Source organism: Suillus bovinus, assembly GCF_016758785.1.
Source record: "Suillus bovinus strain UH-Sbo-P2 chromosome Unknown EDB93scaffold_113, whole genome shotgun sequence".
Lineage (NCBI taxonomy): Eukaryota > Fungi > Basidiomycota > Agaricomycetes > Boletales > Suillaceae > Suillus > Suillus bovinus.
Window position 1 is genome coordinate 14,643 of NW_024542169.1, and position 23,556 is coordinate 38,198.

At 43.9% G+C, this 23,556-nt stretch overlaps 9 protein-coding genes across 9 annotated transcripts; 4 read left to right on the plus strand and 5 right to left on the minus strand.

Annotated features, from left to right (window-relative positions):
* Positions 1–470: 470 nt before the first annotated feature.
* On the minus strand, positions 471–2,550 carry EDB93DRAFT_1256154 (uncharacterized protein; the record flags this gene model as incomplete). The annotated part of the gene is made up of 7 exons (XM_041453895.1): positions 471–674; positions 987–1,130; positions 1,646–1,797; positions 2,222–2,243; positions 2,299–2,379; positions 2,431–2,439; positions 2,488–2,550. The coding sequence occupies 7 exons, from the start codon at positions 2,548–2,550 to the stop codon at positions 471–473; spliced, it is 675 nt and encodes a 224-aa protein (XP_041301821.1).
* Positions 2,551–2,720: 170 nt separating this feature from the next.
* On the minus strand, positions 2,721–2,966 carry EDB93DRAFT_1095336 (uncharacterized protein; the record flags this gene model as incomplete). The annotated part of the gene is made up of 1 exon (XM_041446683.1): positions 2,721–2,966. A coding segment is annotated over one exon (246 nt), but the record flags the coding sequence as incomplete, so codon positions are not given.
* Positions 2,967–4,324: 1,358 nt separating this feature from the next.
* EDB93DRAFT_1051303 (uncharacterized protein) lies at positions 4,325–4,576 on the plus strand (the record flags this gene model as incomplete). Its single annotated transcript, XM_041444688.1, has 1 exon — positions 4,325–4,576. A coding segment is annotated over one exon (252 nt), but the record flags the coding sequence as incomplete, so codon positions are not given.
* A 581-nt stretch (positions 4,577–5,157) lies between these two features.
* Positions 5,158–5,406, plus strand: EDB93DRAFT_1095344 (uncharacterized protein; the record flags this gene model as incomplete). Its single annotated transcript, XM_041446684.1, has 1 exon — positions 5,158–5,406. One exon carries the CDS (start codon positions 5,158–5,160, stop codon positions 5,404–5,406), a length of 249 nt encoding a protein of 82 aa, XP_041301824.1.
* Positions 5,407–5,524: 118 nt separating this feature from the next.
* On the plus strand, positions 5,525–7,474 carry EDB93DRAFT_1108611 (uncharacterized protein; the record flags this gene model as incomplete). Its single annotated transcript, XM_041447860.1, has 11 exons — positions 5,525–5,534; positions 5,596–5,909; positions 6,086–6,113; positions 6,172–6,250; positions 6,346–6,427; positions 6,493–6,619; positions 6,704–6,762; positions 6,987–7,100; positions 7,139–7,197; positions 7,316–7,389; positions 7,449–7,474. The coding sequence occupies 11 exons, from the start codon at positions 5,525–5,527 to the stop codon at positions 7,472–7,474; spliced, it is 972 nt and encodes a 323-aa protein (XP_041301825.1).
* A 1,173-nt stretch (positions 7,475–8,647) lies between these two features.
* EDB93DRAFT_1256157 (uncharacterized protein) lies at positions 8,648–10,248 on the plus strand (the record flags this gene model as incomplete). Its single annotated transcript, XM_041453896.1, has 8 exons — positions 8,648–8,775; positions 8,830–8,938; positions 8,994–9,136; positions 9,189–9,223; positions 9,276–9,385; positions 9,434–9,616; positions 9,668–9,749; positions 10,091–10,248. 8 exons carry the CDS (start codon positions 8,648–8,650, stop codon positions 10,246–10,248), a joined length of 948 nt encoding a protein of 315 aa, XP_041301826.1.
* Positions 10,249–14,075: 3,827 nt separating this feature from the next.
* EDB93DRAFT_1108613 (uncharacterized protein) lies at positions 14,076–19,603 on the minus strand (the record flags this gene model as incomplete). Its single annotated transcript, XM_041447861.1, has 28 exons — positions 14,076–14,126; positions 14,171–14,191; positions 14,241–14,314; positions 14,483–14,534; positions 14,593–14,774; positions 15,074–15,143; positions 15,265–15,313; positions 15,362–15,386; positions 15,432–15,527; positions 15,555–15,645; positions 15,744–15,816; positions 15,973–16,081; positions 16,128–16,164; positions 16,620–16,736; positions 16,784–16,810; positions 16,856–16,896; positions 17,070–17,105; positions 17,260–17,279; positions 17,355–17,525; positions 17,781–17,983; positions 18,078–18,287; positions 18,349–18,476; positions 18,586–18,787; positions 18,972–19,055; positions 19,105–19,212; positions 19,262–19,348; positions 19,464–19,534; positions 19,591–19,603. The coding sequence occupies 28 exons, from the start codon at positions 19,601–19,603 to the stop codon at positions 14,076–14,078; spliced, it is 2,448 nt and encodes an 815-aa protein (XP_041301827.1).
* Positions 19,604–20,010: 407 nt separating this feature from the next.
* Positions 20,011–20,538, minus strand: EDB93DRAFT_1108614 (uncharacterized protein; the record flags this gene model as incomplete). The annotated part of the gene is made up of 2 exons (XM_041447862.1): positions 20,011–20,185; positions 20,372–20,538. The coding sequence occupies 2 exons, from the start codon at positions 20,536–20,538 to the stop codon at positions 20,011–20,013; spliced, it is 342 nt and encodes a 113-aa protein (XP_041301828.1).
* Positions 20,539–22,019: 1,481 nt separating this feature from the next.
* Positions 22,020–22,336, minus strand: EDB93DRAFT_1052601 (uncharacterized protein; the record flags this gene model as incomplete). Its single annotated transcript, XM_041444708.1, has 2 exons — positions 22,020–22,181; positions 22,232–22,336. Coding segments are annotated over 2 exons (267 nt in total), but the record flags the coding sequence as incomplete, so codon positions are not given.
* Between the last annotated feature and the right edge of the window lie 1,220 nt (positions 22,337–23,556).

Here is a 23,556-nt window from a genome sequence, read left to right on the forward strand (position 1 = left end):
ATGTGTGCTCTTCATTAGTCAGCCAATAAACATTTAGATTTATTTGCAGAAGATGAGCCAAAACACATGGAATTGCAGCTTTTCTGGCCATACAGGACAACTTCAAAGTTCAAATATATCAGCTTTATTAAGACATGTTATACATAAGTTCAGTACAAGACGGCATACAAATTGAAAGTGGCACCACACATCCTATCTACTTGCATGTGAATGATGAGATGAGCAAGTCCCATACAGCTCTCAGAGACTTTGGGGAACTGAAGCTGTCACTATTGGGAAGCATGTCAAATTGACCAGAGGGAATTGGACGAATAATGATAGGCTGAATGTCTTCCAGGACCATTCGCCTATCACCAGTGGTGTCAGAGATAGTGCTTTTCGCATGTTGTGACTTTGCAGCAATCTGCAGAACATTATTTCTCCTAAACATAGACCATGATGAGCTAGGTAAAACAGTGCACAAATAAAATTTATGTTATGAAGGGGAGGCTCCTCATAGCCTCTGAGAACTCTGGAAACATGTGTGGTTGGTCATACATATGGTCCAGAGCCACCATGATAATGGCATTCATTGGTGCTGGTTCCAGGATATTAGTGCTGATGTCGACATCAGTGTTCATCTCGGCCTTGGCCTCACTCGTGGTCATGTTCTTCTTCCTCTTCTTCATCTCATCCTTCGTAATGATAATTAAAGTATGGTAAATCTGACAAATCCACACAATTTTCGTTATTTCAATACAAAAGGGTAAAGGAAAGAAAGACTTGTGAATGTCATTAAATTTCCAACCAGGCATTGGGCTAACCAATTGAACCTTGACAAAACCTCTTCTGGATAAAGGTCGCCAATCCTACCAATGGATTTTCCATCCAATAACCCATTGACAAGGTACATAATGGACCCCCACAGAGGTCGGTAATTGCTTGCTTGATCTTGAAAACAAAAACATTTGAGGTCAAATTATGCTAGTTAGTTTCCAGTCTCTTACCTGAGAGGGATTGCCCAAGTTAAAAATCAGAATGAAGGAGATAGCCTTCTGCTTTGTCTTGGTGGCAAAGTCGGGGTGTGCTGACATTGCACCTTTGAGGACTTTTCCTAGGTCTGATTTGACACTGGAGAACGACTTAACCAGCTGCTCAAAATTAGTTTCTAGGAGGAAGCGAAAGCAAGGAGAAGAGAAAACATACACTTAAGCGAAGCACATCCCATCTGGAAGACCAGCTTCAGTCTCTGAAATCTTAGCAATCACTGATCAAAATCATAAGATAAGGACTTGTAATGAAACACCCAAAATGTAAGACACCGACCTGGGTGGGATTCCATGTCCTTGTAGGTATTATGAGTCATGTCTAAACTGGTGAGAAAACAACTCGTTATCAGACGTTGTGTGTTTGTCACAGAAATCCCAAATGGGTTTCCGGAAGTTCCTGTCCACAAACTGCCAATGAACAGGCACCTTGTTAGCGTGATGATTTGATTCCAGGGCATCCTCTTCATGTAACGATATACTTGTACACATTTGTTCTTGTCCATACTGGTATGGGTGGAGTCTCTCCACTCCAGGCTAGGATGCATGAGTTTTTGCTTCTCACCATGTTATGTTTCAATTGTTTCCTCTGGAATGAGGCAATTGTCAAAGGCGCTTACAGAACATCCGGTGGATTGCTCGTAGAAGTTGAAGTCACTGTATGCAAGATCAACGTAATCCAACAGTGGCGCAGACGTGCCAATGGCAGGCATCTCAGTGGCATGTTGGAAGACTGGATTAGCAAGACCAAAGTGCTCGAGGGGTGGATGTCCTGATAAAAATTGTGTAGATGTGGTAAAGGTGGGTGTCTCCATAACACACGAATTAGCAATGATGAGATACTCAGGAGGTGGGTATCTCAATGGAAATGGAGCATGATGGAATTGTACTGATCCGTTGAAATCTGAAAGCTATCAATGCGACATGATGAAAACATGTATGACTACTACTAAGTAACAAAACTCATTAACCACAAAGGAAGAGCTATACCCTTGGCACTCGGTCTGCAACAGATAGAACTGATCGAGCGAACATAGGCACCACTCTCCAACTAATTTTGCACTTGCATAAGTGGGTTGTCTGGAGTTGCAAAGCTCTCACCGGTGTTGCAAATAAATTGTGGATATAGCTGATATCCCCCTTGCCAGGGACAACTAGCATTCCAACCTGGTGTAGTATATGAATTTAAGGCTGACCATTCTCGAATACTTTGTCACACTACGAATGAACCAACACAATGAGATAGTCATTTGATTCGAAGAGAAAAACTCACATAGATGGGGTAGATGTGGTTGTAGTCGGCCAAGTATCCAATGAGAATAAATTCTGCCCCTGTAAATGTGACAAACAGATGCTAAAATTGTGCAGGTTAAAAGGAAAGAACAGCTGATGGACAATGACAAACCGGTTCGCTCTAGAGGGAAAGATTCAGTGTATGCTTTATAGTATATAGCCTACTTACAGCGAGTTGTATGAGGCGAAGGACAGATGCACATTGTGGCATGTATAGCCACACATTGGACATTGAAGGAACACTGTCCATAATTAGGGTAGTATGAAAGTGAAGTGGCAACAAACGAAGGCCAATCATGGATTATAAAGACTGACCATTGATTACCAATGGCCGGAAAACAAATATGGTCGCAAGCGAATAGCTAAGAATGTGTGGTGGGCAAGGCGGTGGGCAAGAATGACTCACCTATTAATGTAGTACTCTTGCCAATCGTGTTTATCTCCTGCTATGAGAGAAATTCCATCATTCGAGTTACACTGGCCCTGAGAGAAAGCTGGAATGATGTGACATGCCTTCAGTACAGCACCCGGGTCTACGGAGCCAAACACGTCTGAATTCACTAGAGGCAGGAAACAAATATGGCACAAAGTATGCATTTCCCATGCATGGTCTTGTACGGACTCATACCACCGCACGAAAAGGAACTCTGTTCAACGAGATTTGTACACATCCCTGGTACGAACAACATTGACGTGGTGTATACTGAGGACCTTGGCGTAATAGTAGTGGCCATCACACTGTAACAATGGTAGTGGCACTGGGCTCAGAACCCCGGTTTTTCATACTCACATCAACACCTGAAACATATGTGCACATGTCCAATGCACTTTTGCACATGTCTGAGCCTCTCCGCATTGGACTTTTGGACATCACATCGGCTGATCACACTTCGTGTGCACTTGTCCATCCCGTGTCCTGTCCATCTGAACTAGCCTCACTAGGTGCATAGATATTTCTGTGCACATTTTCTGACATTCGGACTGCATTATTACATGTCCGCAGCACCTCGTGTCTTATTACATAGGACATCGGACCCGAAATATATTGCTACTATCTTTGCCTGTAGTATTCCAGATTTCTACGTACTTACTTAAATACTCTGTAGTGACCCATAGCAATTATCATCCAGTAGTTAGGAGCCGTTTCCCGACTCTGCAGATCACCCAGAATATTCTCGTAGTTCTTAGTTGCATTGTGAAATATTACCATTCGTTCACCATCATACTCTGTCACTCGTTATACTCACATATACCGCTCGCAATCCGACACTTGTTATAAAGTTTCTGACCTATTATCGTGAAGTCCAAAAGTATTGTATCTGGTAGTACTGGATCATGAAAGTCTCGTTGTATCCGAGTCTCAGGATGATTTATGTCATGATACAATGATGACATAGGGGGGTAGGGACTTGGTCCACAAGCTTCATGAGGGAGATTGTCATGGTGGGTGTCAAGCTGGGGTGGGTCAGGATCGTGGTCTAGGAGGTAGTAGGGGTTGACATAAGGGTCGAGATAATGACCGCCATGAGTGTCTTCATCATAGAACGGATTGGGGAAGTTGTTAGAGCAGAGGTCCTCCAAAACATCATTGTCAAAAGGCACTTCACCATCGTTAGCGCAGGCTGCATTGTGGGTGACTAGACAGATGGTCACAGTTAGTCTGATTAAGTCATTGAACACAAGTTGAGATTTCTGCGATAAGAAACAATCAATTTACAAGACAATAACAGTAATTTACAACAAGAGCAACGAGGCATGGGGCTATTCAAATTTTTGCAAGCACGAGCCTGATATTCTGTTCTCTTCTAAGAAGCATTTCAGTATGGAGATAAGTGTTACTTAATAGAAGATACGTACTATGTATCAACAACTCGGGCCTGGGAAGCATCAGATTTTCTATCATTATTCTCCATTTTGCCCTTCAAGATATCAAGCTCCGTGTCAGCCATATGAAGGGCCTTAGCATTGTCATCACAAGCCACAGCAAGATACTGCACATCAACAAACTATCTCAAATGTTACAGAGGTTTCGAGACTGCACGTGTGCAGCTTTCAACACTGTGGAGTTGCCCCAGGAGAAAGCGGCTCGCCAACGAAGGGCTACTAAACAGTCTGAAAGTGGTAATACCTCTCAGGAATTTGGTGGACCGAGGGTTAAGAAGTTCAACCTGGGCACCTATAAATTCCATGCCATAGGCAGTTATCCGAGGACCATAAAGTTCTTCGGGACTACTGATTCATTCACCACTCAAATGGTGGGTACAGTTTGTGACTCTACTGTGTACTCAAAGCTAAATTTGGCCAGGGAGAGCTTGCCCACAGAGCCTTGAAGGTGTTCTATCTGCTAACTAACAAATTAGATACTCCAGCACAGCTTGCTAAGCACGAGCGCAGACACTGCACTATGGCAGGTGGCAGAAGCAGGGGGCATACCCTCCTCCTCCTACAGTCAACCACAAGTTGAAGTACCCCCTTTGATGCCCTCTGGACAGCACCACTGGATCTCAACCGCTCAAAACAGTCCTGTCGATCTATTTTCATTTCTCCACAAAAATAATGGTGATTCAGCTGTCAAGGTATAATGCATTTTACTCTTGCCTTGTACCTTACTCACTGCACTTGTCAGAACTTCATCCTAAAGCTGAGGGACCACATACTTTTTAGGCTTTGAAGGTTAGATGTTACTTACTGCGATCACACCTTGACCGATGAGGAACACAATTTAGTTATTATTTCCAACAATAGGATCTATTCAGTCCAGACTATGCAGGTGCACTATACTACCTACAATCTTTGGCACAAATATGACACCGTCAATCCTAGAAGTCATGGTGATGCCATGGTGCTTTTAGGAGAGACTGCTCCTAGCCACCCCTATTGGTATGATTGGGTCATAGGTATCTACCATATGGAAGTATGGCTCCAGGGTGGGGCTCAACCTGTCAAGCAGCACCTTGAGGTTCTCTGGGTCAGATGGCTTGCAGTGTTTCAGGACAGTAAATCTTGCATAAAAAATGCTTGCCTTCCAAAAGTTGCTTTTGTAGAAGAGATAGACCCAGATGCATTCGTGTTCCTCAACCCAGCATAGGTCATTTGAGGAGTACACTTAATTCATGCATTTGCCTCAGGACACGGTGTGAGCTCACTTCGCCATGGGAAATCATTGGCATGCCCTGATGGGCAGGTGAATGACTGGGAGGAGCACTATGTCGGAATGTAAGTGCAAACATTTTCTTTCCGCAGTTCAGCAGCCCTTACCTTTGAGCCAGATTTGCAGATCAGGACATGTTCATGCGGTACACTCACCTAGGCATTGGACGTGCAGCAATCTTGCGGAGAATTAGTAAAGACTGCCTGGGCTCTGTGTTACCGGCGCGCACTGACACCATGGATATTGTAAACCCTGGTGACCAGGATGGTATGGGAGAGGTCGGCAATAGCAATGGTGAGGCTTTGGATCTTGAAGGCAATGATGATGAAAGGGAGGATTGCAAAGACTGCAAGGAGTTCAACAATGACTCCAGCAATGATGAACTGAGCGAGGGAGGTGGGGATGAAAACAGAGATGAGGACGGACACAATGATGATGAGGTGTATGATCTATTATTCTAAATCTCTTAGATTGTCACCCCTAGCAAGACTAGATTGTGACCTATGGTAACTACTCAACGAGTCATTGTATGACTTAACTTGAAGTACGTCTGAGTCACAAACTATCATATACTACTACTATTATGATCAAGTAAGACAGTACTATCCAATCACAGGGTTTCAAGTCACCGGTATTGCTTCAAAGTGGCTTGGTTTTGAAACTTACCGTGACTAGTACTGCTAGTACTACCACTGCTTCCAGATCCTTCTCTGAATGACTCAGGCATCATCGCTAACCTGTCGACTCCCATGACTCCCGCTGGTTTCTCGTGCTGCTTCAAGTCAACCTGAACACTCAATCAGATGCGTCCCATTCAACTTGATGACTGGGAACTTCAATTTGAACACCGTCACTGGCAGAAAAATATTCAATTAGACTCAAGGTTCTGGCAGTTTCTCAGGCTGGGCCTCCTGGCTTGTGGAAGGTTTTGGTGCTAGGCCAACAAATGAAAGATGTGGTAAGTAGTACCTCGCATCCAAGCTCTGCATAGACAATCACATTCTTTATGCCCTCCACTGCTAGATGTTCAAGTTCCAGCCGGTTTATTTTATTGCCCTCTATGAGTCCTTTCACCTCAACTTTGTAGAGCCCCTCCCCCGCGTCTTGCTGGAAGAGCTGCCAGGTGGCCTCTGTCACGAGCACGGAACAAGTGAGTATTTGCCTGCCCCCTTCACAGACAGCCACTGATAAGCAGATTGCTATCATTACATGCTCTACTTGTATCTGCACGCAGTTCAAGGGCTCTGGAATCACGTGCAGCTCGCTCATGGTATTGAGTGGGCCAGCCACAATGTGTGCATCACAGCTTGTACTGTTCTGGTTGTCTCTTGTTTCAAAAGAAGGGTAGGGAGCTGCTGACGCAGCAGCCGTACCCAGCACCCTGCTTTTACACACTTACATGCGGACTCCCCTGCCCTTGCTCCATTTCTTGGAAGAACCCTAAAATGGAGATGCATACATGCTTATGAGGAAGATACAGAAGTTGATATTCACAGTATTGATCCTGCTCCATGCAGGCCTTCCCACAGTTTCAAAAGTATGGAAGGAGTCATGAGGAGAGCAGACGGTGGTGGTGGTCATCCCTGGCGAGGGCCAGTGGTGGGAGAATAGAAGTACAATATCGGATTAATGTATGTCTGTTTTTTATCCTCATGTCACTCATATTCAGTCTTCACATAGAGAAGGTTCTGTGGAGTTTGTTGCCAAGAGTGCCTATGATGCTCAAAGGTATTTTCGACCGGCGCTGCAGAGCATATTCATCTGCAAGTTTCTGATATGAAGTTCTGTTCAAAACTGTGAAGGAGATTAATTCTGCGGAGGTAGAGGCAACTTGCTGGACATAAAGTGATTATAGTGCTCAGGCTCTTTCCCACTACCACTATGTCGATGTGACCTCCGGTTGTTTGGCTGGTCATACTAGTAAGCACGCCTCGCATGTAATATACCTTGTTCCATATGCCATAACTTCGTTCAATTAGGTTTTGGCAAGCACTCCCCATTATAGAAATCTATCTGCTAAGGCCTGGATGCCATTGTGGAAACTTCCTTGCCTTTCTACTTCCTTAGCCTGAGCCTGACACCAACTTCAAAATTTCTACATGGATTTAAGGCTATGTGTCCCAGCCAGTCCCCGATGTGGCGCCACCTGGAGATATTCAAAGTTAACACTTGATGGGGTGACCTGAATAGCTGCCTCCGAGTCCAATGATCTTGTAGTAAAGTATTGACACCTTCCTGTATATGGTATCTGCCCAAGCAACACTTCCCCTCATGGTCTATATATCTATCTGATGTAGGGATACTCTTTATAGGCAACTGACATAGGTCCTGTCCAGCATATAAGATGCAGGCTGGTCAACTCTATCCCTCATCTCGCACCTTTCCCTTATCTCCTCACTGCTTCACTATCATATTGACATGGCATTCCTCAGGCTGTTTCCATGTTGCATGCCAACACGTTAAACATCAATGTTACAACTTGGATAGTATCTGTTGGCGACGCTCAAACAGAGCGTGTGTCGTCAAGAAACAGGAAGTGAAACGTGCAGGGGCATGATTGTGCAACTGCGGAGCTAAATATAAGTACAAATGTGCGACTGCGCACCGAGTCATAGATCAAGAAAGGAAACAGGGTAAAGGGGATGCAGCGTGCATCATATCATAGGTTACCGTCCGGACGGTAAGGGTAAAGGGGACTGTCCACAGCATCAGTCAATGGGTGGAATGGAGCATGGGTATGCTTCATCAGAGAAAGGGTCCGGCCAAATGTACTGGCTCTGCTGGAGTGACAAGTAGAGGGCAAAGGGGAATGCGAGGATGACGAGGATAACAAGAGCAAGGTCGGGGTAAGGGTGTGATGCAAGGGTGGAGACGAGGAGGATAAGGAGGAAAATGGTAGGGGCCCAAGCGTCTAGATGCTCTTGTAACAATCAATGAGCTGTGGGATGAAGGCTGCAGTGCATTGGGCACCAAATTGGAGGACCAGCAACATGAGGTCGGCCTTCAGCAGGAAAATTCAAATGCAAACGCAGTGGAAGTGTCTCTACAGGCCTGGCAGAGATGAAGAATTGCGCAATTGGAGGAGAAGCTGCAGGTCCTTGAGTCTGGGTGTGCAGTCAAAGAAAGGTAAAAGCAATATTTTATGCATCGAGTTAGTTTTGCTTAGTCTAAGAGGCATATGAACTACTACATTGCTCAAGAACGAGCAATCAGACAGGTCGTTACTCTGTTCGACAATATTGAAGACCTTGTCTGCAAGAATGATAGAAGGTGTGACACTGGTGATGACGATGAAAATACCTCTGAGTAAGTCTTTCGCCCCACCTTCATCAATGCTATTCATGGGCTGTTTTCACGTAGCCAAAATTGGTTGCAGATCAGATACATCACCTTCACAAATTCCTTGCATTGGTTTTTCAAAAAGGCTTTGGAATTGGAGTATGACAACTATCTTCACATGTTAAAATCAGTTTGCCTTTCCCATGTTGTATGTTGGCTTTTTTTCAATTGAGCTTTTTTTATAGTTTCAGCAGGGGGCCAATGGCGCTCAAGGGGATGATACCTTGAAACTCAAGACTCTCATTTCTGAATGGGTAAACTGTTGGTTCAAGCCAGATCCGCCTGTCGATCCAGACAATAAAAATTCCTGTGGGTTCACCAACAATGCGTGCAGCAGGCTGCTCTGCCCGGCCGACCTTGATTGGAGCAATTTAGCATAGGTGTACCTCTCTGAATCCCCCAGAAATGGTATTTAGTACGTGTATTGTCTTTCACCGGGGTAAGGGCAGGGATTTGCAATTGTTCAGATGGCTACATCATAACAGATCTCTCATTTCTGGCCTTCTTGTACAAGAAGTACACTGCCAATCCAGATGACCTGGAGGAAGGCCTTTTCAAAGGCAAAATTCTTGTACAGGTTTGTGACACATGATTAGCCTGCCAGTAATTCCACACCTTTTTCTAGAGCTACAAAGTGGTTTTCACATCACCCTCCTCGGCCAAAGATATTGATGGTGATGGTGATGGTACTGATATCATCCAGAACAACAGACGCGCCCAAAAGTCTTCTTGCAGGCTTAAGGTCAAAAAGCATGTAGCACAAATCATTCACATGGAAAAGGTGACTCCCCACTCGATCACATACATTGTCTGCCAAGTGTTCAATGAGGTTGATAGTAGATATTAACTGGAACTACAGGTAAGGTTTGCACTTTTCTCTGTGACCTCATGGTGGTCCATCAATGGCGACTTCGACTACGTCCAATTTTGGCAGATGGTCAGTGTGTTCACCAAGCGAGCGACAAACAGCCTATGTCTTGCCTCGACTTTCCAAAATCACACCAAAGGATTTGCACACCACTGCTTAGATAGTGCTAAGGTGAATGTTCAAATTCTTAGCGTCCTTTGAGCCTGAATCTCAAAAAACACAGCAACTGCAATATCTGCGCTCTATTGTGTATATTCAGCCTATCCACATTACACTGAAGGATCCATGCATTGGAACTCAAATGGTGCTCTGGAGATTGTCCAGATTTGTAATGGCCTGTGAGCACGATTCTGTTACAAGAACATCTAGATGCTTGGGCCCCTACCATTTTTCTCCTCATCCTTCTGGTATCAGCCCTCACATCATACCCTTACCCCGACCTCACCCTTGTTATCCTCGTCATCCTCGCATTCCCTTTCGCCCTCTACCTGTCGCTTCAGCAGAGCCAGTACATCTGGCCGGATCCTTTCGCTGACGAAGCATACCCATGCTCCGTCCCACCACCTGACTGATCCTGTGGACAGTCCCCTTGCCCTCACCGTCTGGACGGTAACCTATGATATGATGCACGACGCATCCCCTTTGCCCTTTTCCCTTTCTTGATCTCTGACTCAGTGTGCAGTCGCACATGCAACTTATACTTAGCTCCGCAGCTGCACGATCGTGCCCCTGCGTGTTTCACTTCTTATTTCGATCTTTGACTCACTTTCTTATCCAGCACGTTCTGCCTCGCCCGTGTCTCAACGCGAACGTGCCTTCCATTTATGGTTATATCCTTTACCGATTGCCTCTCTTGGTAGTACGAGTTATCACCCACTAATACGTCTCCTGTCCTCTATATAAACTCGCTACCATGTACTGTATTCCCTAACTTGAATCTACTTGGTTCTTGACCTCCTACTCTCACCAGAGTGATCCTTTCTGCCTCGCCAGCAGTCTATATTCTATCTTCTTATCTGCTCTTCACGGATAAACCTATAGTCTCGAGCTTTACTCATCGACTTCGTCGACGAGCAAAGCCCCTGTTAACTAGTCGGACTTCTGTCCTTCTAATTAACGACGATCTTACGATTAACCTTCGGGTGTCGTAAGCTTTGGCCAATATAGCTTATCGTCTCGCAACCGCTTGACATAAGCTACCCGATTTGGACATAGGCGTTAAATCTTACTTGCTGAAGCCTCGCCAAGTAAGACCCCTAACCTTGGGCTAGCCCAAGGACATCCTCGACTGTTGACGACACACGCTCTGTTTGAGCGTCGCCAACAGATACCATCCAAGTCGTAACAGATTCTGAAAGAATGCAGCTACTGCGATATTTGTGCTCTATCGTGTATATTCAGCCTATCCACATCCAACTGAAGGATCTGTGTGTCACTGCTTAGATATTGCTAAGGTGAATGTTCAAATTCTTAGCGTCCTTTGAGCCTGAATCTCCAAAAACACAGCAACCACAATATCTGTGCTCTACTGTGTATATTCAGCCTATCCACATCACACTGAAGGATTCGTGCATTGGAACTCAAACGGCGCTTTGGAGATTGTCCAGATTTGTAATGGCCTGTGAGCACGTCGCCTCACTGAGAAGTTTTTGAGGTGTTTGGGGTCAAAATCCTCTGCTAGCATCACATCCTTGACCAGGTGCGAAACTTTGCTTTCAGATACCAGGCTGCCACCGGAATTCATCCAGGACATAAGCCAGTAGGTAGTCATGTTGGGAAAGGGGTAAGGTGGCACAGAAATGCTCAGTGAAGGCTCTGCTCCATGGACTGTGGGAGAGGTCCTTGTAAATAACATGGACAAAAAAACTTTATCCGGCTCAAATGAAGGATGCCTGGGATATAATCGGCAAAGCCCAAACAAGTTGAAGGTAGTCTGGAGCGTGTCCCTTAGAGTTAGTAGAACATGTTTAATTTGGGATCGGGCTGGTAACAATGTTGAACTTTGAGCTGGCGGGATATCTGTATTATCTAAATGGTTGAAATCCTCAGATGAATGATCGATTTCATTGAAAGATATTGGAAATTGTCTTATTGGGGGCACGATTTCTTCTATGATATTTGAGTAACTGATAAATCAAAAGACAGCTGCTACTGAGGGGAAGCTGTGACTGACCTGAATGAAAATCCAACTCATTTCCAGAATTACTCATCATCTTGACATCAGTATCATTATGTTGCTGTTTTTCTGAGTCAACAGGGTGCTGCCGTTCTGCTGGAATGTCAGCACAGTGTAACCCTTACACTGTAGAACTTGATCTAAGGAGTCCAGGAGGCAGAAGTGGTTTTATATTTGGATGGTCCCTCACATGGTGGATAGCTGGGATTCAAGTCTGAAGTTTACCGTAGCAAGTGGAGGTTTGATAGGCAGCAGACACAGTGAGGGTACTTACCGTGACAGAGAGCTTTGGAAGTAAATTTAGACCAGCTACCTCTTTTGCGTGCTCCTTTCTCCTCTGACTCGCAAGACTGCTCACCCTTTTATAGAAATGTCAACTTCCACAATGTCTAGTGAGTCCTTGATTATCTGTTGCCCTCTTCCAAGAGCAACCTGGAGTGCCACAGGACACCATTAGTAGAAGAAACAGGAAGAGGCTAATCCAAAGGGTTTCAAGTCGGACCAAGAAGTGCATTGCACTTTAGTGATTGTTGGACACCCTCAAGCTTTCGATGAACATGAAAAACTGTTGTTTGAGAGTAATGTTACTTAGACGACCAGTACTAGTAGTATTACATTGAAGTTACCTCACCTTAGTAAGTGAAAATCAGATTGACCAACTCAAACCAAGTATCGAGTAGTTCATCTCAGTTGTGATTCAATTTGTGCTTTGTCCTCAAAGACAGTAGTAGTGAACTAGCCTCAGAGGTTGATCAGAATGCATGAGTTTCAAAAAAGAATTTATCTATAACCAGTGCATCTACAAGTAATAGCAATCCAAGTAGTGGTAAAGATGAACAATTTTGGGAAGAAACCTCCTGAGCTGATAAAACACCTTTTAGTCTACATGGAAGGGTACTTATCGACCAATAAATGATATCACACATATGGCAGTGGCAGCAGGGTCTGTTGGCGTCAGAGTCCCTTCAATGTCCTCACGAAACCCTAGTATGATTGCATGAAATTCTCGGAAAGGACAAGTAGGAATTATAAACCTCACTGAGACATAGCCCCTCCTTCAACCATGAGAATCTGACTCAGATAGTATATCTAGAACATTGTATCGCTTTAGAAATCAAAAATAGCACAAAGTACTTACTTCTGTGAAGTGTCACATGTCAGTGACATTAAGAGTTGTTGTGTTGATCTTCTGGGTAGTGGCAGTATACTGGACAGTCACGGGTTACTGTTTGGAGGCAGTCAGACAGCTTAGTAGGTGACCAGTGAGACCAAGGTTTTATGTCTGTGCTGCCGGTAACACACTGCCATAGCAAAAGTGACGGTACTATCCAAGTCATACCGTATGGGGTTGGTTCAACCATTCATGCGCACGTTCAGCGATATACTAGCAAATGTCTAAAGAACATGTGCGAGTCAAGACTCTGCACATACCAAAAGAGGTGCAATACAGACTTTGAAGCTCCGCACATACTCCTAAAGGTGCATGTAATAGAAAATGCCTACTAAAATAAGCCGGTGAGAAATACGATGACCCATTTATTCATTATTCGTCAGTGCTGCCATTGCAGAAAGGAAAGAAGAAAGTGTCCAACTTGAAGGTAAGTGATTATTGCTCACAGGTTGGTATACAAACTTACGAAAAGATGTGAAATAGCCTCTATTTTCCAATAAGGCACCATCCACCCATTCCATCACAACCAGATCATCCTTGGTAATGGCCGCAGCCGTAGCACTGCTGCCGATGCTATATGATGAGAGAAACATTGTCCATCAACAGATCATGGAGGCTGCACAGCGGAATGTCTTAGACCATGCAGCATAGTGCGGAGGTATGGCAATGTAGCACTATCCGTTGGATAGCTGCTGAGCTATGGTCATCATATGGAATGAAATCAAGTCTGATTTTTCTCTGCAAACACACTCTGGTTAGTTTGATTTAGAACAACAAATGTGACATGTTCAATACGCTTAGCCTTTTGTTTCTTGGGTCTTGGCCCGGGGTGGTGAATGTAATAAATTAATCTAGTCAAAGAGGTGTTGGCATCGTGAAATACACAGTGCAAAGGAACTTGAAAGCAAGTGGCTGACATAAGTATGGGCAGGGATTGAAGCAATATGATTAGTGACAAGTTATCGAGTTATTCATCTGCTCCATTTATTGGTTCATTTCTCCTTGACATCATCGAATCAGTCCAGGACCAAAGCTGGTGATCATCAATGGAGTTACAAGTCCTGCCCCAACAATGAGGGCCAGTCCGCATCCAATCCTTGTGGCTAAGAATAGCGTGAAGTCAGCCATGAAGACACCTGCGACAAACCCGAGGATTGAAAATGCCAAACTGCAAGGGTCATGTGAGTGGTACTTGATTGCAATAAAACTTTGCTTACCTTGTCATAAGCAAAAAGCTTGGTACACTCGCCAGTATTGCAAAACTGGCCATCTTCCCTTGTAGGTAGTACATCTATCAACTTGAGAATGTCAGGTCCAGGTTGAAAAAAAGATAAGCAAACTGCAAAGTCAAGTGATCTTAATCTGTGGCCAAAGTGTTGTGCCACCGCGCACACAATGATGCAGTAAATGCTAAGAATGAAGGAGATGGAACACAACATCTTTGTTGCGAGTTGTGCACCTAATTCTGGGATGGCAAGGATGCTGGTGTCCACTGCCATGATGACACTTGCCTGTCATGACAGATAAAGTCATAAGTGTTCCTTTTTGGATTTACAATATAGTGCTTACTACTGTAGCTTGAGATTTAGCCTGGGCAGCGAATTCATCTATAAACTCCCTGACGTCAACACCATTCATGATACCATCAATGTAAATGTCCTTGAGGCATTTGAGGACCACCATTGGGATCCAAAACATAATTATTCCAGCACCAGTCAAAAATTGACTATGTTGCTGGTCTTTATTCCTTTCTGCAAGTGAGTGCATTCGCATCAGACGAGCTTCAGGTTGACTGTGGCGGTTGAGGTATTTGTGATGGCCTTTTGAACTATTCAATCAATAGCATCCAATATAAAGATATCAACGATGCATGGAGTATATGCAATAATCTGCCTGTTTATTGTTGAAGATAAGTTCATGTTTAGCAGTTTTTCACAGTTCATGCACCGCAGATTGCGATAGCTGATTCCTTGATTATCTCACAAGGCCTTGCAAGTTCCTCTGGTTTGGTTATTGGATTGAAAATGCAGGTTAAGATGAGGACGCGCACCAGTAATGGCCAGCTCAGCGGCCACTTCTTTCATCTGGTTCAGAGTCCAGAACAGCGAAGCCGCCATTGACTGTTCCATAGTCAACACTTCTGTTTTTCATTCAGCCTATCAGCTTAGTCTGGTCGGGCGCTGTGATTCTAAAGAACTTGCCTATGCAGTACCAGTTCAATTCAATCCGCAAAGCTTTTACATCCACGATGCGCATTTCAACTCCTCGTGGAAAATACTCAACATGTTGCCTATAAAAAAATGAGGTATGTTCTCCATCAGGCTTGTCAATCGCTCACCAATATCGGGCCTCTAATTCAAGTCCTGTGCGACTAAGTTGAAATCAAAACCTTGAAGAAAGGAACTTACTTTTGTGATTCCAATGCCATGCCATCTTACATTCTTGAAAAAGAAGGTATCCATCTACCAGTTCCAACCAGGTAATGATGCACTTCTCCAGGACCACTTAGTAGTACGGAAAGATTTCATTACCTCTCACTAACATCGGCTCGACAACTAGGAGCCACTCTTCATTGTCTAGCTTTTTTCTTGATGCGTTGATCCAAGCTTCGAGCCTCATGAGCTGTTCATCTGAACAGGTCCTTATGTTCATTTCGGTGTATGTTTTCTTCATTCCTATGGAGTTAGTATATGTAACTTGAAATTTTAGGAACTACTCACCCGTCTTGGATTATGACTATATACAGCTCCTGATGGATGGACTATCTCGGTCCAATCTTGACACATTTCGCACCTATCGATGACGTGGTCAATCGATGTCGCCACACACAAAGGTCACAGATCTATGCATGTCAACCTGCATCATTCCAATGGTATAGTCATGATGTAGAGCTTCCCTACTAAATCAAGTCAGTACTCATCATTCGTCTTAGTAGAAATATGCACTCACAGTAGTGCTATTTCGGTGTACCGCTGGAGCTGCATTGGCCAGATAGGTACACTGCACGTGAGCAGCTCCTGTGAGTCTATTGCTGCAGTTTTTATCTGGGGATTCCAAGCTGAGTGAATGGCTAAAGCTTCAATGAGATTCATAACCAAACGTACCTTCGTGGTCAAGGCTCAACATGTCAATGTGGTAGCACTGGTGAGTGGGTAGTTCACACGATGATTGGTTGATTATCTTGATAATTGATTAAATGGGCCTGCTAGGAACAACCCTGAGATTGTAGATATATTTAGCATAGTGAAAATGGCATGGCGCAACAAGTCCTATGGTCTATTACTGTAGTAGACTTGCTTGTATGTAGTCGATGTGATATGGATACTGCTTGACAATGCATGATGGTAATTATTTTGGAGGCTATCCCTAAGATATGAGCCGAAAAGTACATGTATCCGATGGTATAACACAGTGATGGTAGTTCTAGCAATGTGTCGGTCGTTGCCCCAGCGGGTCAAACATAACGACTCATAACACGCTACACTACGTGATGAGAGAGATGTAAATTATAATGTACATGATGGTTACAGTCCAATTCAAACTAGATCTAGCATGCTCTTGAGAGATCAATCCTGATTCGAAAATGAAACACTTACCCGAAGTGCAGATTTCACTGCGTTTGTGGCCTTGTTTCTGACGTCGACGAGTTTGGCCTTGATCATCGTCAGACATTGTTGTGTTGCTGGCATAGTGACGGCCAAATGGTTGGGTCGCTGGAGAAATACTTAAGCTGCTGGCAACATTAACTCAGTGGGCTTACCAAATCCAACCAGAAGTCCACCTGCATCTAATGAATTTGTTAGCTACATTTCGTCGAGTGTATGATACTCACCAACACCTTTCTGCCTTTGACTGGCAGCTGTCCCATAGAGGCTGTGTGCGGTACACGAGACATTGAATTGTTTGGAGGATTGAGAGTGCGGCAGGATATTGGATGGCAGTGGCGCACAATTGATGGAAAGGGGCAAATTAATGTAATGATCAGATTAGTCATATATGATCGGCAATGACAGTCTGGCCAAAACTACAAACAATCATAAACACACACCTATGAATTTCGATAGCATGTGATGCTGAATAGCCTTGAGATGATTGAGTTAGATTCAACAGTCGAGTGCATCATTTGACTCTACTTCTGTATCCACTATTGGCTCTCAGTAGTATGGATCATGCTTGTCGCTATTGTATCTCCAAAAGCATGTCAATGATGGTTACAGTATTCGCTGATACACACACCATGTCTCATATAATACATACTAGTAAAAACTGAGTCCCAGACCAATAATTTCCATCAAAGCTTATCTTTATCAAAGCATGAATCATCCACTGACTTTCCGACTCTTTCCGAATGAAAGGATGTGAAGCTCGCATAGGGAAGACCAGGGAGACCTTTATCCACCTGTATGATGGGCTTAACATCCTTCAAAGTTCTGATTCGCTTGTTGTTCGTGGATGTTCTAGGGGACAAGGCCTTCGGGTCCATAGGTAACACATTCGAAAACCTGAACATTCAAAATATCATACCCAATGTTAAATTAATGCGAGGGACACTGATTTTAAAAAAAGCATGTTCCTCATCATGTCCTGGAACTCGCGAAACTGGTTTGGGTTGTCATACATGTTTGTCAGGGCAGCCACAATGATGCAATACATAAGGAACATTTTTCATTCAGGAGTCTTTGGCGCCCGCCAAAGATGTAATGTATGATAGATCTAGAACAGTAACACAACTTTTGTTAGTGATACAGGCAACAAACAAGTGGACACTTATGACTGTTAAAAGAGTTCCAATGAGACATTTAGTGAGGATGTTCTCCTTCCGAAACTCTTTGGGAAATAAGTCTGTGATTCTGCCTTCGTGGTTGCCATTAGCCAAACTGTTCAAGGTTTGTAGCATCGACACCCATAACAGCTCCTTGAACATCTGCTCCTTAATGATTTGAAGAATAGCTTGCTCAACCTAAATGTCAATAAATCATTAAGTTAAGTCATGTAGGGTCAGTCTCTTACATCCTTTGGTTGTTCAAAACAAGGAGTTCAAATAACTCCTTGACTCTCATATCCCACTCTTTGTCCGTGCTACCTGAGAATCCTGTGTCCAACAAAATGCAACCTTGGACGATCTTGCGAAACTCAGAAAGTCTGTTCTTGACGTAACTGGAGAACTGCTCACATCCCTTAGGAGCAAGCGATGGTGAGGGATGGAAAAAATATACAGTTACATGAATGGTGTCCCATTCCAGGGACAACTGTCTGGACTTGGTCTGCACAATTACTGATAGCAACATTAGTCAAATACTCATATAAGTGCGGAAAGATACTCACATGGTGTGTCAACCATATCTTGTAGTGTTGTGTGGTTAAGGGAAATTGCCTCCAACAAGCAGTTGGTGAGCAATTTTCGATCTTCTTGCTCAGAAGGATCAAATGGATTTCCTCACCCGAGCCAGTAGCTACCAAGGTAAAGACACTTTGTTACAAACATTGGATGTTTCCAGGCAGATTGGCAGACCACTAATTTGATCGCCTTCCTGTCATCATTGTCAAGCGTGATATCTAGACCTTTCCACACTAGAGCTTGGTATGCTACAGTCTGGCTGGTGGGTGTGAAGTTTTCAAACGGAATGTCATGGGCTCCTGGTGGTAAGATGAGTGGGTCTTCCGTGTAGTAACCAACAGATGCCATAGTAATAGGCTCATTGTAATCAATATCATCATCATTGTTAATAGACCAGACTGATGGAGGCAAGAGTACAGAAGTAAACTGTTTGGTCATTTGAGATTTGTGGAATACCAACGGAGAAGAGGTGCGGGCCCAATGACAGCGGGAGGTGGGTAACCATATGGGAACGGTGCTGGGTTGAATCAGATGGAATTGTCCAAGTTGCTGACCTATAAGTAAGGGGAAATCAATCCACGAACTGCTGCAAGTTGAAGGCAACACTCACAAACCACACGAGGCTGGTGGTCCCTATCACATTTGGTCGACAAAACTGAGTCTTGATTGTCTGAAGAAAATCACTGTCGCCAAACTATGGTTATATTCTCAGGTTCTGAATTTCAACATTATGTATTTCTCACCCACTTTTTGTACACAGTCCAAAATGCTGTGTTTTTCATGAGGGGGATAGCAAGTACACCAACAATGCCTAGAATGTCAACCCGCATCCCCAAGGCATACACTGGGCACTACAGACCAATGCGATGAGAGACACAACTAATTTTGATGATCACTCACATAAATCGGAGAGATTGTATGGTAGTGGTGCACCATATACCTCATCAGAACATAGCTTTCTGATTCGTCAAAGCCAATGAAGGGGTGCTAAAACAACAAATTAGAGGGAAACAATGCAGTTGATGGAGAGTAGCAAACTGGGTCATTCTAGGGCAAATGAATTAGCGTGTGACACCTTATACACAATACAGAATTGACATACAGGAAGTTGGATGACTCGAAGAGCTCGACAGACTTGAGGAAGGTACAGATAAATCAGAGTGGCAACATCCACTATTTCCAACCAAATTATCAGTGAGATGTTATTGTGTCACATAAAGTCAGCTCACTTTGGGTGTCCATCGAATGAGGTAATAAGGGTTTGGAAGAACAAGACTTGGATGAACAAACCTTTTATGTGAAGCTACATTGCAGAGATTGCACCCTGTTGCCTGAATTCTGCTACCAGAGAAAAAATGGGGCTTAGACAGAAACGAGCAAGTACCAAATTACCCCGAAAATTATGAAGGCCATGCCAGAATGATCAATGACTGAATTACACATTTAAATACATGAGTTGTGCTGCCAAAATAAATGAATTTTGCTCCAGGATCTAGAGAAGATCGTCAGCCAAAGAAAAATGTGCTAGCTTAAGGTACTTGGAGTGATGCTGGCGCAATATGCCAGGACTTAGCAAGAGCAAGCCTATTGGGCCAGTGGTAACTGATCAGGGGTTATTTTGCGCTCAATGTAAGATGCTGCGTGTATCATTAGTTTTCATAATCATACTCGTGATTAGTAAACATCTTGTCAAGCGCGCCTACGAGCGATTCTGTGCTTCCATTTTGTTCTTGCTGAAAACAAGTCAACTCCTTGATGCAAACATACTCCTCTTCATCCTCTTCATCCTCCTCACCTTCAGCAATTTCCCTGAGACTTTCTTCCCTTTCCATGCATTTTTTTTCTGTTTGTGTTGTTACAGGAATTGCTGTTTGAGCCTTTGCGGTCCTCGCCTCATGAGAATACACATGCCCCACTCCAAGCCCATAATGATAACACATCAAGGTGTCTCAATCAGCAAAGCTGGGTGTTTATGTTAGTAATGCATATACAGTGTGTGTAAACACAGACCTGTTGATGTAATACTTGTGCCAGTCATCCTTATCTTTCACAAGAGGGGAAAGACCATTTCCGTCAGGACTACGCTGGCCTCTAGAAAAGGTAGGTATAATGTGAGATGCTCTGAGAATGACTTTGGGGTCTACAAAGCTGAAGGCATTTTCCTTTGCAAGAGGCATGAAACAAACTCAGCCTAGTGTACATGTCTCCCATGAGTGACTTTGAATGGTTTTGTACCATTGAACAAAAAGGAATTCCAATCAATGGGATTCATATATGTTTCCCACATGAATAATGTTGACATGGTGTATACCAAGGACTTTGGCATAACAATACTTGTCATTGTTGTTGTCGTCATGATCATCATGATGCTTAAGTATCATAATGTTGCAGTGCGGCATCTTTGGATTTACAATGTCCTGTGCCCTGCGAACATCATAAGTTGTATAATTGAATTTTGCAATGTTGTGGTGATAAAGCCTGTTCCGCTTGAACAGAATGGAGTTGTGCTCTCGGTCCAGATGAGCTGTTGTGTGCCCAGGCTCGAGGCGATCCAAAATATGGTCCTCTAACTGAGGTAAAAAGTCCTGCATGCATCTCAGAATGATGACTATCAAGTAAAAAATTGATCATCTTCATAGCAGGATCTTTCGTATGGTTGTGCAGGTAGTGACCAAAGTCATGGTACATCTTCTCACTTTGGCCAATGAAGTGATATTGTTTGGAATTGCTCGTTGTTTCATTCACCTCTGCATGAGAAGCTTGCTGTTTTTGCCGTTGCTTGATATGGTGTAAACGCATTTGGCAATGCTCGATCTGTGTCAACTGGCGAATGAAGGCCTGTCGATCAGTACGACGGTACCAGCCTTTTGGGGTACGATGCTCTAATTCTCCCTGGAAATAATTGAGCTAGGAACAGTGAGCTATGACTGACTGGTTTGGTGCTATACAAAGCAGTTGTTCCGAAGTGACATATAGAGGCTACATAATCCCCAAGTGCGTGAAACTTATAGGTCCACAAATTGAATGACTTTTTCCTCTGTGGCTGCCTTGGTGTAGGTAGAAATTGAAACTGCTCGGAAGTTACCTTTTCTTTCCCTTTTGCATTGGCACCTATCCTAGATTTTTGAGCCGCAGTCCTTTGGCCAGTCTGATTCACCTTGTCTGTGTCTGACCGATTGGCTGCTTCCCTTTCCTGCCGGCGAGACTGTGCATCAACTTTGTGATCAAGTTTGTGTGTGTGGTATGCAGCACACACTGCTGCCTTAAACTGACAGAAATGATTGCTGAGATCAGTGGTTCATTGGTCCAAGATATCTAGGGTTAGGTCAGAGTGCATATGAAGTTTTGCCAGTCCGTGCCAGTGGGCCATGATGAAAAGAAGATTCATCATGATTTTGTTGTGATTTCTGGGGAGTAGGCCATCGAAAACAGGAATAGAACACTTGTACAAAATTAGACAAAGACCTACAGGAATTGTTCCAGATACATACTTGTAAAAGATCCTCAAAATTTCATGCAGCCATGTTTGACATCTCGGAAGTATTTGTGGAGAATTGTCTGATGGTTGCTAATCAAAATGGGGGGACTAGTCTGTACCTGTCAAAGTTAGATGATTGTTAGCTGCCAAGTAATCATCAAAAATGTTTAGCACCCTCCTATTGAGCTCATGAATCAGCTCCTTGTTGAAGGCACAAAGAATCCTTAATAAATAAATCAAAAGCATATGCCACATGCCAAGCTCAAACTCATGCAGCAGATCAACCACGAGCACAATGAACATATTGAAATCAAATGAACTAAGGCAGTCCGAAAACGTGTTCTAATTAGATGTTAGTGAACTCACGAAACGAAATCAATGGTCATGCTCACAGAGGTTGGTACCCATGAATCATGCTTCAGAAGGTCCTTGACTGCTGTGCTGTCTATGCCATAGTTCTCCTCGTAGATGAAGCCTCGGGCCATGTTCACCAGTTGACTCCTTGAGGCGTCAGAACGCACAAGAGTCACGTGCTGCTGCCTATCGTGGCTCATTCCCAAATTATGGAGTCATCCCATTGGGATGAGACACTGTGGACAAGGGCAACCTCCCAATTGTCAAATAGTGGCAATAATAACTCTGGTTTTCATGAGTTGTGGTATCTTGCAGGTAACATGAACGACTCACTTCTCAGGATAATCTGCAGAATAGGTAAACACTCGCAGGTAGAACCTGCGTTTAATGCCATCACAGCAGAGAATTACAATCTCATGCTCATATGCCTGTAAGAACTCAGCATCGAGTAAAACTCTCCATTGAGCTTGGAAGAGTTCATGATGGCAATGAGTAGCACATTCCCAGCTGACTCCCTTGCCTTGGGTGTAAGTACCCGTAAAATCTTTAAATGAATCCGGAAGCTGTCATCCATCAGATTTGATACTGGAGATAACAAATGACCTTCATACCTTATGAAAATATGCTACATGATTACACAGATTGCTGGATGGTTTACACTGGCGATACTTCAATTTGTCCCCAAAGTACATGTATACTGGCCACAGTTTCACATTACCAAAACTCGTTAGGTGTGTGGCATCGGACGAGTGTTACGACTTGGATGGTATCTGTTGACGACGCTCAAACAGAGCTTGTGTTGTCAACGGTCTGTGGACGTCCTTGGGCTAGCCCAAGGTTAGGGGTCGTACTTGGCGTATCTTCGGCAAGTACGATTTGACGCCTATGTCCAAATCGGGTAGCTTATGTCACGCGGGTGCGAGACGATAAGCTATATCGGCCTAGGCTTACGACACCCGAAGGTTAATCGTAAGGATCGTCGTTAATTAGAAAGACGGAAGTCCGACTAGTTAACAGGGGCTTTGCTCGTCGACAAAGTCGATGAGTAAAGATCAAGACTATAGGCTTATCCGCGATGAGCAGATAAGAAGATAGAATATAGGCTGCTGGCGAGGCAGAAAGGATCACTCTGGTGAGAGTAGGAGGTCAAGAACCAAGTAGATTCAAGTTAAGGAATATGGTACATGGTAGCGAGTTTATATAGAGGACAGGGGACGTATTAGTGGATGATAACTCGTACTACCGGGAGAGGCAATCGTTAAAGGGTAAAACCATAATAGGAAGGCACGTTCGATCTAGGTAGAACGTGCTGGATAAGAAAGTGAGTCAAAGATCAGAATGAGAAGTGGAACACGCAGGGGCA